Source organism: Medicago sativa, chromosome 1 (assembly GCF_051527215.1).
Source record: "Medicago sativa cultivar Bolivia chromosome 1, Bolivia_mono, whole genome shotgun sequence".
Classification (NCBI taxonomy): Eukaryota; Viridiplantae; Streptophyta; class Magnoliopsida; order Fabales; family Fabaceae; genus Medicago; species Medicago sativa.
The window spans coordinates 13,565,623-13,581,103 of record NC_140749.1 but is presented as its reverse complement, the minus strand read 5'-3'; the positions used below and the strand labels follow the sequence as shown (position 1 = coordinate 13,581,103).

At 34.6% G+C, this 15,481-nt stretch overlaps 2 protein-coding genes across 9 annotated transcripts; both read left to right on the top strand.

The window, feature by feature from the left end:
• Positions 1–150: 150 nt before the first annotated feature.
• Positions 151–1,518, top strand: LOC146952865 (F-box protein CPR1-like). Its single transcript, XM_085742400.1, has one exon. It carries the CDS (start codon positions 168–170, stop codon positions 1,386–1,388), a length of 1,221 nt encoding a protein of 406 aa, XP_085598526.1. The 5' UTR covers positions 151–167; the 3' UTR covers positions 1,389–1,518.
• An 880-nt stretch (positions 1,519–2,398) lies between these two features.
• On the top strand, positions 2,399–15,462 carry LOC146952864 (uncharacterized). Of its 8 annotated transcripts, none has more exons than XM_085706765.1 (16): positions 2,399–2,455; positions 3,491–3,868; positions 3,952–4,037; positions 7,137–7,291; positions 9,222–9,286; positions 9,410–9,604; positions 9,757–9,811; positions 10,520–10,765; positions 10,872–11,005; positions 11,424–11,613; positions 11,720–11,779; positions 11,858–12,106; positions 12,927–13,185; positions 13,259–13,464; positions 14,090–14,140; positions 14,809–15,462. In XM_085706765.1, the coding sequence occupies exons 2-16, from the start codon at positions 3,765–3,767 to the stop codon at positions 15,097–15,099; spliced, it is 2,346 nt and encodes a 781-aa protein (XP_085562891.1). In that variant the 5' UTR covers positions 2,399–2,455; positions 3,491–3,764; the 3' UTR covers positions 15,100–15,462. The 8 variants fall into 8 exon arrangements, with proteins under 8 accessions (XP_085562891.1, XP_085562906.1, XP_085562938.1 ...); XM_085706780.1 differs by having other exon boundaries at positions 2,648–3,868; XM_085706812.1 differs by lacking the exon at positions 9,757–9,811 and having other exon boundaries at positions 9,410–9,596; positions 14,093–14,140.
• Positions 15,463–15,481: the final 19 nt, after the last annotated feature.

Here is a 15,481-nt window from a genome sequence, read left to right as displayed (position 1 = left end):
AAAAGCAAAAAAATAATATTTAATGTTTCAAAAATTAAATAAATATGAGATTATGATATTTTTATAAATTCAATCATGTGACCAATTTTTTACACTTGCAAAGGTTTTGCTTAAGCGGCTCTATCGGTCTCTTCTTTGTCGGTGCTGGTTAAGATTGAAGACAAACCATGTCATTGGAGTCGAAGATAGAGAATTCAATGTCTGTCTCAAATGAGAAGGTGAACAAACATATACCTAATGATCTTACCTTCTATGTTCTATCTAAATTACCTTTGAAGTCTTTGAAACGTTTTGGATGTGTATCTAAATCTTGGGCCCTTTTATTTGAAAACCCTAATTTTGTGAACATATATCGTAACAATTTTATTTCGAATAGTCCTTCTTACCGCGATGATACTTGTCTCCTTTTACAAGAGATTGTCTCACCTAATTCTACCGAAGAACGTTCTATGATGCATTTGCTTTATGGTGAGAGGTTTGAGAACATAGTCAAAATTGATTTACCGCCTCCGTTTTACGAGGATGACTATGATATTCACATTTTGGATTCTGTTAGTGTTAATGGAATTTTCTGTCTCATGCAACTAGATAAATATTTTTTATTATGGAACCCAACCACTGAGGAATTCAAAGCCATTCCACCTAGCCCTATTGATCTTGTACTACCTGATCTAGATCATTTTTGGGATAAACATGGATTTGGTTATGACCATGTTAGAGATGACTATAAAGTGATTAGATGTGTAGAACTTGATGATCTAATAGAGTCTTTTTGTGATAATCTTGGTGTGGAACATACATTGATTTTAAAGGATTTCTTTGATGCTCCGTCATGGGAGATATACAGTGTAAAAAGTAACTCTTGGAACAAACTTGATTTCAAATTACATGTTAGGAAAATAGATGGTGCCCGATCATACATGGATGGAATGTGCCATTGGCACGGTGGAGACCGGGGAAGTATTATGGGAGAATACTTGGTGTCATTTGATTTGGTTAACGAGGCGTTCATTACAACACTCATTCCCTCTTACATGAATTTTGACTGGTATTTTGAATTAGTGCACTTGATGATGTTAAATGGATCTCTTGCTTTCATCTCTAATCACAGAAACACTGCTTTCGAAATATCAATCTTGGGAGAACTAGGCGTCAAAGAATCATGGACTAAACTTTTCACTGTTGATCTCTTACCTTTGATTGAGCGTCCTATCAAATCAGGTAATGAGCTTATATTCTTTGAAAGAAAAAGAGAAGGAGAAGGACTATCATGGTTTAATTTGAACACCCAAATATTTGAGGAGCTTGAAGTGAAAGGACAACATGTTCATTATCATGTAGCAATTTACAAGAAAAACCTTCTTCTCAACGTAGGATTGAACAATTAATTATTGTTACCTTTTTTTAGACAAGATATTCGTGACTGTGGTTATTAATTTGACCTTGTTTACAATGTGGATTTTCAAGTCTGCATATTATGAATATTATAATGTACCTTAATAATTTTAATCTTGTTTTATCAAATTTATTTTGAAGGTTTACTCTGTTTATTAATTTATTTTTTTTGAAGGAAGGTTTACTTTGTTTATATTTATGAGTTGATATTGTTTCCATTTCAATTTGTATGAATGATCTTTTCCTTTATCGAATGTCATACAATTTTATGTAGAATCAGCTTTTAACTAGCTTGTCAGGTAGATATACAATCACCTTAATGTATAAACCTATCAGCAAAATATGCAACTATATGATAGGACATTCATATATATTTTTTTGTCTAGTTCCTTTTATGATTATTTGTAATTTGAATTGAATTTGCAATTTTTCTACATTTTTAATAAGCTGTATTATATCAGTATCCTCAATTTCTTATTTTTGTTCTAATTCCTCTTGATCCTTTTAAGTAACTTTGACGGTAAGAAGGTTAAAAGATAAATGATAAGAGATCAATGGTTTGAGCATTCTCACACACACCATAACACTTATTGACAATGGTTAAAAAAAGTATCTCACAATTTATTAACTATTTGATGAATACAATTAACGATGGTTTTGAACATCATTGAAACATTAATGAGACGTGACACATTGTTGTATTTATTATATTTTAATAAAATAAATTTAGAATGAGTGAGTCAATAAAATATCAAATTTACTCCGATCAAATGAATTTGAATTTACAATTACTTTTCTCCAAAAACTATAACAAACTCGAACTCAAGACCTTTAATCAAACACATTTATTATTCTAGGGTTAAATATGTTTTTGATCATCGTAAAATATAAACCTTTTAAATTTAGTTTAATGAATTTGACATAATTAACATTTTTTTTATCGTTTGATTTTTACCACTAAACCTCTCCCTCTAATTAACCCGGAAACCCGAGATCATAATTCACGTAACTACAAACCCTAGCAACCAATTTACCACATTTCCCCATTTCTCAATTTCAGGTAATATTTTCATTCTTAAAATTCTTTCATTTTTTTCTCGTTTCTGTTCCTGGCTTTTTTTAGCAAAATTTTCCTGCAAATTTCGATTTTTATTACATTTTCTGAGGAAAAATGTGTTACAATTAGTTTATCATAATTCAACTTGTTTCTGTTTACAATCTTAATGTTACTTATTGCTACGGTGTGTTGCAGATTATGTAAATTGTGCTTTGTTCCATAATAAGGAACAAGTAATTGCAGTTTTGGCTTCTAAATTATGGAAATGTTATGGATTGAACAAGTATTATGTTATATATGTATGTATGGATAGTCATTACTATGTTTCGATACATGCAAGTTGTACCTCGATTCAACACTGTTTAGAGTCCAATGCTGGATGAGATATGGGGGTTGAACATGTGTTTATAAGTGAGGGCAGTCGTCACTTACAAGCCGGTTTTGTAAGGTTGAGTAGAGCCAACCCAAATTCTAATATGATATCAAAGTCAGTACCAATTCCATTGGACCACCTGCTATCAGGCTTCAGATGTCCAGTCCTGGCCGTGTGTGATAGGAGTCCAATTGGATGGGATATGAGTTGAACATGTGTTTATAAGTTAGGGTAGTGCTCACCTTACAAGCCGGTTTTGTAAGCTTGAGTTAGGGCCAACCCAAATTCTAAGAGATGCTAAACCTAGTGTAGGAACCACTTTTCCTTTTTGTTTATGACTTGAATTTTGAATTATTTTGAGGTTCATATATGATACGATATATTAGCTTATAATTCCGTCATGCACTTGTTTTTACTTAAAAATGACATATTTTTATTACTTGTCTTATGATTCAGAGTAACATTTGATTTTTGATTCAAAAAATAGTACATCCGATTCATGATTTAAATCTTGAGTTGATAACAATGTATGTATGTGACATATATCAGGCATGCATGTGCCGCAGTTGACTCTTTCAAAAGTTGGATATTGTTAATGCTTTTGATCAAATATTTTATTTACCATTTCGCTTTTGATCGTATACCTTTATCATCCTTATTAACAGCTGCAGTTGACTGTGGAGGGTGTTGAGAGAGAACGTTAGAAGTTACAAACCAATGTTCCATTTCCAAGATGGTTAATTCGATCAATCATTAGCGACACTTGATAGATTCAATAGGATCTGAATCGAAAGGGACTTGGAAGCTTATTTAGAATTCAGAGACAGGAGAAAAGCTTATTTTGCTGGGTTATTGTGATATGATTCCGCAATAAGTAAACAAGGATTGTTTGTTGTTTTGAGATATAGAAGTTGGGCAGTAGAGTGGCTATCTGATGTAATGCCACACTCCCTAAAGGTCAGGCCGGTGGCCATGTTTGAAGCTGTGCAGGAGATTGCAATCTACATTCATAGATTTCACAATCTTGACCTTTTGCATCAGGGGTACTCATCCATTTCTATTTTGTTCTTTCCAATTTTTATTTTGAAGTCTTAGTTAACTGACATGCATATTTTGCTTTATATAGATGGTATCAGCTTAAAGTTACTATGAGATGGGAAGACAATGAAAATATGTCTTTTGGAATTCCAGCTAGAGTTGTTCAATATGAAGGTGATTTTTCATAATTATGCTCTAAGTGTATATTACTCAGGTTCTTGAGAAAATGTGGAATGTATTTTCTTTTTCCGTGATTATTGCTTTAAGTAGAAACTTTGAAATCATTATGTTTGATGTTCTAACTCTAAGGTATTATTTGGATTTCTCGCATATTTTATTTCTGGCATTTAGGCTTAAGCTTTTATCTATAGAATTAATCGTTTGTTTTAGATTGTGAAATTTTATTGCAATTTATTTGCTGTCGATACACTTTATTGCATGATTTCTTCTGTCATATGGATGATATGTTGTGCTGAAAAAATGGGTTTTATCATTGTTGTATTATTTTCAAAACAATTTCCCTTTGCTGAATATGTCTAAAATGTGTCATATTTGTGCAATAGTGTGGTTTGTTTATATTACCTTTAGTAGGTCGATAGTTTAAACTATAGGGAAGTGGTGTTGCTAGGCAACAATGTTATCGGTGGCGGATGGTGAACCATGGAGGAAAGCCAAAAATCCAACATACGACCAACATATGTGATGCATGGCGCCGACATATGCGATGTACGGCACCGCCATATCTGACGAATGTCGCCATGGCGCCGTCATCCTTCACAAACTAATCATGGCGGTTTTCCAAAACTCCACCATCGATATCTGCCATGGCACTGTCATGGCTGATGTTTGACAACACAACTTAGCAATAGAGTTTTCATTACATTCTTTGGTGACCCATTGGATCTGTGAACTATAACATTTATTTTATCCATTTATTATTTTGGAAAAGCATGTGCTGTTACTTTTGATTACTGTAAATATCCTTGACGTATGGCATTAATTTTTATTCCTGCAAATATTTTGGAAAAACATGATCTGTAGTTTAGAAAATTCCTAAATTTGAGGTATGATTTTGCAATACTTTAAATATTATCATGAGCATTGAGAGGATTTCCCACATGCTATTTAAATACGTTACATTGTGTTTGGATAACATGTGAATAGGGGAATGGAAGGGAAATGAGGGGTAGGAGAATTAGCTCCCATATTTAGATTTTGGAAAGACCTAATTGTTTCCTCTCAGAACAACGGTGCATAGCAGCTGACCCCAAAAACACTTCAGCAATATAGCGCATAGAGAGATGATCACCATTTGATTTTTTTTTTATACATGTATGAAGTAATTAATACTATCCTAAAAGATTGGATTGGATGAAAGAAGCAACGTTGACTAATTATCATGTGCTAGTTCCATATGATTTTCCTCGCAAGAATGCAACTTTTGTGTTAAACGTCTCAATTACATTGAGCGGTTTGCTTTGAAGCAGATTGTCTTAAATTACGGTAAAACCCTGCTGAGTCGACCAAACCTCTCTATATAAGGGACTGTTTAAAGGTCATACTAAGACTTTTGTAATTTACACACAAGACTAGACAAACCCAAGGGATTACTTCTTGATGAATAAACCTAAAAATAACGATTGCACTAGACGAAGAACAACACACCCTGGAAATTGAAGCACCTAAACCTAGAATGCAATAACAGGAATCAATAATATGCACCCAAAAACCAAACAAAAGAAAGAAATCTTTGGATTCAGAATGAACAATAAAGCTGGCAGAACTCACAGCATGGCGAACTTTCTACTGGATAGTGGCACATGTACCCCATGTGCTGCTGGTAAAACCACTGCACAAAAATCTTCATGGGAGCACGTGACACGTGATCTGCTCTTGGTTGATTGGCGACCTCTGGTCCAATCAGCTGTGTGCCCTTGGATACCCTACAAAAAAACCAAAACTAGGATTTACCCTTTGGCAGTATAGAAGACTAGAAAGCTAGGTTTTTTCAATCCTTGCTTTGATACCAATGACCATCATATAATTTGGGCTTGGGCCCAACTCAATCCAAAGACTAGCTCACAGGGTGAGAGTTGTCCCCTACTTATAACCATTATTAGTATTCAGGCTATATCATTATCTAATGTGGGACTCTTAACTCTCATCTCGTACCTAGTCTTTTCATTAGTGAACCAAAGATAGAGAGTGACTGCCATTTTATTCAAGAAGAGATTCTTGTAGAAATATCAACATGTCTTTATGTAAATTACGTCTACAAATACAGTTATCCCTTTAGTTTAGGAAATCCCAAAAATTAAGTGATCTGATTTTGCAAGACTTTCAATATCTTAGAGTTGCAGCTAGGTCCAACTGAACCCCAAAATGTGGCACGAGGGATGAGGATTGTCCATGTCACTAGTTGATACGGGATATCAACGCACCATCTTCACACGACTGGACATGCATGGGCTTCCCAATAACAGATCAACAATAGGTTCTGATGGGCTACAATGAGGGCAACCTAGGGTTGATCACAACGAAGGTGGTTAGGATTTTGATCTAAACGTAGAGTCTACAATGCTGAGAGCTCTATTACTATCTTAGAATTTGGGTTAGTTAGACCTAACTCCACAAATCTAGCCCAAGGTGTGAGGTATCCAAGCCTTCTAAGTACTAATTTGGCCATATCTCTAGTTTATGTGAGATCTCAACACATAAATAAATGGGGAATTGGGTAATTTCTCTCAAGCATTTTAAAATACTTTGGGGTTTCAACATTCAAGTGTTATTAACTCCAGATATATAAGGTGAACTAATTACATCCTTATGTGCAATGAAATTTGAAACTGGAGGCTCAAAATAGTTAAAAAAGCTGAACCGGAAGCTATTTAACCCGTGACTGTTTACACTTATGAAGCACGGACACTCCTTGGATTAGGCGTGTCCCGGTGTCGAACATGCGTCGGTGTCTGACACCGACAGCGACACGACACATATGATTCCATTGAATTATGTGATTTTATCAAATTATTATCGGTGCGGCGTGTCGGTGTCTGTCTGTGTCGTGTCCGGTGTCCAGTGTCCGTTTCCGTGCTTCATAGGTTTACTCCATAAATCTGGATTGCATTATAATTTTCCAAGGATATGTTTTTTTCAACGCGTGAGATTGTGGTATCTTGTTGTTTCTCTATTATGAACTTGGCTTCTTTACTTGATGTATATATTTGTGCACCTATATATAACTGACATGGTATAAATTTTTCTGTTCTGCAGCTCCTGATCTGGGTCCTTGCAGTCTATATGGTATTTGGAGGATTGATGATACAGACAACAGTTTCTCAACACAGCCTTTTCGGATAAAATATGCTAGGCAGGATGTTCATTTATGTATGATGGTCTCGTTTAATTTGTCTCTTAGTAGATTTAAGGTAACGATCTCTCTAATTTTCTTCTCATTTGAAGGGGTATTCGAGGGGAAAGGGTATATTATGAGTTGGTAATAATTGTATATTAGGTGCTAAGTTATCTTGTAGGAAGACCTCTAGGTCAGATACCGCACTGACGAGGTTGGCATCTATATTACTATAGTTTATTTAGTTTATACTCTCCAGCACAGTAGCCACCGATATAGCTTGGACATAATAGAAGAAGCATACATGTTGTAGTTAACTTATTCACTTCAATGGGTATCTGAATACTTCTTCACCGTCGGGTGAAAAATCCTACCAATTAAATAATGTCTAGCACAAGGTTCTTTTTATGAGTGTAGGAGTCTTGACCATATAACATGATAATTGTGAAGATTAAACGTTATTTCATTGCCACATTACTAATTTTACTAATCCTTTATGTTCCAATCTTAACAATCCATAGTAAGAATCGATGTTGAAGATTTTCTCCCCTCACTCTTGCATAAAAATAATTCTCTTGATGCATAACGCGCACACACATCTAGTAGACTATCTTGGCGTGTTTACAATTTGGGCTTATAAGGTGATGATTGTCCAATCCTCATAAGTACTATCTAGTAGACTAATGTTGGTAGAATAACTGGGATTTCAACATACCCCCTCGTACCCGGAAATGACCATATGAAACATGAACAAGTGTGAGTGGAAATAATAGAGATCTTTGTCCAATAATAGATCTAGTATAGAATTTAATACCATCTTATAATATGAGCTTAGGGCCTATCTCAACATCGAAAAATCTACTTATAAGGCAGGGACTGTCAAAACCTGATAACGTTCAATTCACAATTACAACAAGCATTGAGATATATTCAATTCCAAACAGTATATAATACATGTGACTTTGTATTATTGTGTAAGCCCTTATACATCAAAGCAAAGGCTTCTAAGTTTGGAAAAACAAGCCATATAATAAACAGGGCTTATTACATCCCAGCTACCGTAAACTAGCCTTAAAAAAATGCAAAGAATTCTAATAACAAAGGTCACAGATTGAGGTTAGAAATTACATCCCAGCTCTCAGATTATACCCCAAACATTGACAACATACGCAGAAGATAAGAGTAATGGGGATATCAATATAGCGGCCAAAAAACCACTATAGCAGATAGCACTAGCAGGATGATTTCTATTTTTACATTTTCACACATTTATATAGTTTATTATATAAAATTATACTATACCGTATACTCTCTCCAGTCTAAGTTACAATCAAAAGTAACTAATCTCACCCTTATTAAGAAATTTAGTTAAATGTAATTAATCTTGTTGATCTGATAAAAGTATATCCTTTGTTATCATTTGTTCTATGATAATAAGAGAATCATTACAAAATAAAACCTATATTAATTTAGAAGTATTTTTGAAATGACGTCTTTAAATAGAGTGAAAGTAGATATGAATACTTTTTGATTTATATTTGAGATTGGAGTACATAAATTCTCAACAACTAGCTATGACTGATCGGTGCGAGGGTGAAACATGACGGCATGAGTGAGACAAAGTGACAGAGCCCAAATGTTGTTATGATGTTTTTTAATTGCAAAATTCCGATAATACCCAAATAAAAGCAGTAACATTTGAATGTTAAGAGCTTTTTAGAATTTTCGATTCACATCATGAGGTGCGTCGCTATAGTGGCTGTGGAAGCTGCTGTTTTGGCCACTATAGCTGCCGCTGTTCTTAACTGTTCCACTACTGCATGTCTTGTAGCGGCTAGGAGCTGCTCCACACTGCTATAGTGCACCATTGACAACACTGATAATAACAGATTTAGTTGTCAGAGAATTCGCTAATTGTTTCTCTCATTCTAATTCTACTTTCCATCACTTTCTCTAGGATTCTCTTTTCTAATTATTTAACTATGTGATGTGATTCTAAATTTCAGGGTTTACCTACAACTGCTGTAATTTTGAAGTTTGAGCTTATGTATGCTCCCACGGTTGAAAATGGGTGAGTGATTAAAGTAGTTTACTTATTGGCCTATAGATATGGGTCCAAAAGACATGGTTGTTTCTTTCTGATTGATATATCCTTAGTGAAATCTGTATACTGAGTAGAGTTTACAATCTACAGTGCCGACTTGCAAGCTGCTCTGGATGATTACCCTGCTGCTGTCCATGAATTTCGAATTCCTCCCAAAGCTCTTTTAGGACTGCATTCATATTGTCCTGTACATTTTGATGCTTTCCATGCTGCTCTTGTTGATGTCAGTGTACATGCCAGTTTACTGAGAGCTGCCCCTTACCTATCTGCATTGAAGGTACCCAGGTTTGTCACATCTAATTGCCAGTATGAACCAATTTGATCTTCATTTTTCTAGTTTTGTTACTTTTGAAATGTTCATTAGAGCCAATTTGTTTTCAACTTTATCTATGCATGTTCGATTACACAGAGTAACATGTTTAAATTCTCCGTTTCAGCAATTCTCGCAATGCTGAAGTCGTCATAGATAAAAGTTATGACACATTGAACCATGTATGCTCTATACATTGAATGTTTCTTTATGGGATTCACTGTTGATGTATTGGTCATTTTGCATTGTTCAAAATATTTACTGCAAAATTGTCTTTCATTTCATATTTGTGTTATTTGCTTGATTACACTTGGCTTCTAGAAATCAGGCATTTTGCTTGATGCTCATGCATATTTTTGCCAGTGTTGTCTTTCTTATTGGATCCAAGTTTGCGTGGTCCAAGGTGGAATTCATCTTTGCATGTATTCGCTGGCATATACGCACATGTTTTCCAATCTATGTGGATTGCATTTTTTTTTTATATTGTAATTTTATATTGATTTCTCGATGTATGTTCTAACTTGAGAATTCTCTGACCTGTGTATATCTTGCAAATGATAAATATTTTTTGCAAAATATTTTTACTTTTAAGTAAACTGTTCGTCTAAAAGGGGAGTAATAACATCTCATATTAAATAGTTTCATGCCAAAATATACTTTTGTAAGTGTGGCAATATTGGGATAAAGACAACTTGGCTTCTAGACACTATGAAAAAACTTCGTGCCAGCAATGAAAATGGGATGAAAATCATTCAGAAAAGTGTTTTTGTAGGACGTTCATGAATGTTTATTTCTGTATTCTGGTAACCATGGATTAGATTTTTATTTATGTATTTGTCGTTTAGACATTTATTTTCAGGCATTAACTAATTCTTTATGTGACAAACCAGGCCAAGGGAGAAGTTGCCTCTATAGATATGAAAAATGTAACGCTTCTTAAAGCATTGTTAACAGCTCGTGAGATATTACTTCAAGAATTACAAAAACTTAGCAAAGCAGTTGATCAGACTATTGAGATTTCAGAGTTTCTGTCCAAACTGAACAATGAGAAAATATTGAATTATGTTGTGCATGCAAATCAGTTTGCAACAGTTGTTGGAATTTCAGCACAGGGCAATCCACAAAATGGTCTTGAGGTCCTTCCTTTTTATTCATGCTGCAGCATATTGCTATTTTGTTTCTCTGTTTATATTTCTTTCTATTTTTTCTTTTTTATTAATTATATCGTCTCTTCTTGTGCAGAGAGGAGATGGTGCTCTGGATCTTCTGATTGCTGAAAAGCTTAACTCCTTGTCAGAGAGTGATTTGTTGGACTGTTGCCATTCAGTGGGAGACCAATTGTTTTATTTGTGGAACACGTTTCTAAAATTCCACAGGTTTGCTTTTTATTACGTATCATTAAGATTCAACAAAATGTGTTTTTCATGTCCAAACCCGAGTCAATGTTTTTTCTTTTGGTTCCATTTTTTTTTTTAACATTATTGATAGAAGTATGATTATAGTTTTCTTGAGAGGTTTATTTCCTCTACAATTTCACCTTTCAATGTGCAAGTATATGATGATTTGGTTTGAATAGTCCCTTTTGTGCTATAACGGAACATTTTCTAGGGCAGCTAAATTATATCATCTACTTTGGTTCTCTCATTCAGGCATCTTTTCAATGTTTGCTTTCAAATGATAATTCTGCTGAATGCATGTAATGTTAAATCTGCATTCACATTTCCACTAACATGAGCATGTATCATGAACCATTATCTTACCATGTTTAATCAGTTGCTCTATGTTTGTTTCTAGAGATAACAAGACAAGGATTCTAGAATTTTTGCGTGATGCTTGGGCCAAGGATAGGAAAGCAGAATGGTCAATATGGATGGTCTACTCTAAGGTACAGATGCCTCATCATTATATAAATAGTAGGAATGACGAGTCTTCTTATCGTGGCGTGCACAGAAGAGTTTCCAGTTTGTTAAAGTCATCTGATGAGGTGAATTCTTATATGTTCTTCCATATTTTTAATGTCAGGCATTGGAAAAGGAACTTCAGAAAAACTTCTCTATGCATATTATTAAAACTGAATTATTTTTATACAGCCTCCTCAGACTGCAGCTACACGTGCTGAACTTCATCGAAGGAGCATTGCACAAATGAGGGTAGTTATCAATTTGTGTGGATCGCTAGCTCCTGTTTTACATATATGTACGACGTATTAATGGATTGCATTTTTGCAGATTAACAACCAATCAATTCAAGACATGCAAATGTTTGGAGATCCTTTACGTATACCAATTGTGATTGTTGAACGTGTGACAAATGCACCAAGGCGCACAATCAGTGAAAATTCATACCTGAGAAATGTCATACTGGAAGATTCACATAATTTTGAAGCTACACTCAACTCAGACACTGCAAACCAGGAATCTGCCCCACAAAGCAATGCTCGCGTGTTGAAGATTGTTGTCTTTGTGCATGGGTTTCAGGCAAGTTCTGCACACATCTAATCTTTTAAATACGACAACATGTTTTTTGTGTATGTCTCAATGCTGTTAAATTTATCTACCTCTTTGACTGAGATGGATTGTAAATAATCAGTGGCGGACTATCCGTCACTGTTAGAAATCAACAACCGCCATTGTTGAACAATGGTGAAGCTTGTAACAGAATTCAGTTAGAGGAGAGAGAAAGAGGAGAGAGAGAGAGAGAGAGAGAGAGAGAGAGAGAGAGAGAGAGAGAGAGAGAAAAGAGAGAAAGAGATTATTTTGTATTGAATGATAAAGTGAGAGTTACATTGTATTTATAGATGCATTCTAGGATGCATATAAGTGATGACACATGTCACACTCTAAGAGGCTAAGCTGTGATACTTAAACTATCTAATACTAGTTACAATAAAAGCCTTAGTCTCTATATACTCTAACAGTCACATTATCAAAATAGATCAAGCAAAAATGTGCAAGTGGTTGGCCTGGCCCTTCTTTCGAAGAAGCTGGTAAATAAAATGTCCATGACCTGACCATGAAGGATTGGTGAGCACAATGATAAAAGATTAAAACATCTTTAGGCCAGTTTTGGCCTCAGTATACTAATCTTCCATCATTACCTGATATCTCATTCCATAGCCAAAACTTAACCCTTTGCCTTTAATGCTCTTCACCACCCAATCATGGTGTCATCTATTTCCAGAGATTTTGTAGCTTGCAACTGTGCCCAATATTCTGAGGAAGATTCACGCACACAGGTCAGCTTCTTATTGTTGAAAGTTGGCTGGATGCTTATTCTTTGTCTCTGAAAATGTTGCAGGGGCATCATCTGGATCTACGACTTATTCGAAATCAATGGGTTTTGATGGATCCCAAGGTAGAAGTTCTGATGTCACAGGCTAATGAAGATAAAACATCGGGTGACTTCAGAGAAATGGGTCAAAGGCTAGCGCAGGAAGTTATTTCCTTTGTTAAAAAGAAAATGGATAAAGAATCAAGATGTGGAAATCTGAGGGATATTAGACTGAGTTTTGTTGGACATTCTATTGGCAACCTCATTATAAGAACAGCAATAGCTGGTAGGTCATACTCTTAGCATTGAATGTGTTCATCTGTTTGACATTTGGTGCTAACTTTTTTCTTATATTGCAGATAGCATGATGGTGCCATTTCTAAGATACTTACATACATATGTTTCAGTGTCTGGTCCACATTTGGGGTATCTTTACAGTTCAAACTCGCTGTTTAATTCTGGGTTATGGATTTGGAAGAAACTAAAAGGCACACAGTGCATTCATCAGCTCACCTTCACAGATGATCCAGATATTCAAAATACATTTATCTATAAACTTTCTAAGGTAAGGAAGATGTTCTACAATGATTCAGAACAAATGGACACGGGCGTAAGCTCAAAGACTTAAATTAATTGAATAACTCATTTTGATATGTGATTGTTCTTGTAGACCACACTTTTATACCAAAAGCATTTATTATGCTTTATCTTGCATACCAATATGGATATTGAATCCAAGTCGTTAATTAATAATGTGTTCAAATAACATTTGCTTGTATTTTATAACATCAAATGATGTTGATGTTTTGAAATCTGGAAAATATGGTCAACACAATGACTTCCATTGACAATATTCGCAAGTGTATCCTATGAAAAGTGAGTCAATGGCAACCAGCACCATGTTTTGAAATATGTTTCAGAAGTTGGTGTTTTGATGTCAAATGGCTGTTTTTGGTACAAATCATGCAACTGAATGTATGCATTGACTCTTAGTTCATGGAAGCAGCTAACACACTATCCTTGGTGGTTTGATTTAATTTTTTACTTTGAAAGTTGAGGGTTCCCTTCACCAAAGTTCCAAAGAGGACTTGTTTTTTAATAAAAGGCCCCTGATCATTCATATATGATGTGGAGTTTAATTAATTTGCTGAAGTTCTAATATGGTTATTTTCTTTTCTTCCTTTTTTCAGCAGAAGACCTTGGATCATTTTAGGCATATAATTTTGCTATCGTCCCCTCAGGTTTTCCCCAGTCTTGTGACTATTTTAATCATTTCTAGAAAAGCTATTTACTTCCGAGCATTATAACCAATGACTGTATGTTAGTGTCTGGTCTTTAATACAGGTCTTTAGAACTGAAACTAAATTGATGGATTCGGTCCATATGCTAATGCATGTGAAACTTAATCTTCTATTAGATAATATCTTTTGCTAAGTGTCTTATGTTCAGTGTGCAACTGAACTGATTCCCAACAGGAAACAAACATGTTGAAATATTTTAGGACTTGCTTGGTTTGAGAAAATGATAATTTTTTATTTTTTTTACTTAGTGTACATTGTTTTCACTTTATTGTATGTATCCATAGTTTTATACAAGAGACAGTGAAAATCAAATTTTTAACTATGTTCACCTATTTGCTTACAAAACTTTGAAAACAGGAGAGTGAAAATGAAGTAATATTTTTGTAATTAAAAGCGAAACAACAAAAATAAAATGGATTTTTTTTCACAAACTAAAGAGGTGCTTTTCCTAATTGAAGTTTGTGTAATAAAAGTTGCTTTTCCAAAACAAGATTGAAGTTTGCATGATAATGCATTATTAAGGGAGTAAAATGAACCTTTTTTTTCTTCCTATTTTGCTCCACTTTTCTAATTTTCCTCTGCATGTCCGCTGTTAATGCTTATTTCAGGATGGTTATGTGCCTTACCATTCTGCTAGAATAGAATCATGTCAGGCTGCTTCACTTGACAATTCAAAGAAGAGTAGAGTGTTCCTAGAGATGCTTAATGATTGTTTGGACCAAATCCGTGCCAACCCCTCTGAACGTCGAGTATTTATGCGTTGTGATGTCAATTTTGATGCTACTGCCTATGGAAAGAATTTAAACTCTTTCATCGGGCGGGCTGCTCATATTGAGTTTCTGGAGTCTGACATTTTTGCAAGGTTCATAATGTGGTCATTTCCAGAACTATTTCGATAGGATCTCATGTCTTCTTTGCTTTCAGATTCACCTCAGATTTTAGTAAGATGTTGGCATTTTTCTAGGTTTGTGTTAGATGGCAGGATCATTTAAACATCTGAGCTGCATATTTAATTGGCTTCAAGATGTTTATTTGGAACACATGTATACATAGCTTAAAGAATGGTTGAAAGAAATAGTGATGTAATTATTTTAGGTTAGATAGATTAATGTTAATGTTATGCTGTTAGCATTATAATGCAGGCAATTAGACCTAGTAACAAAATTAGGCATGAATTTTCTACTAAAGAAAAATGTATATCAGATGGAATAACTGAATGTTCACTCTTTTGCTGTTTAGTAATAAAACTGTCAATTTTGAAAGCAGCTTCGTAATGTTGCA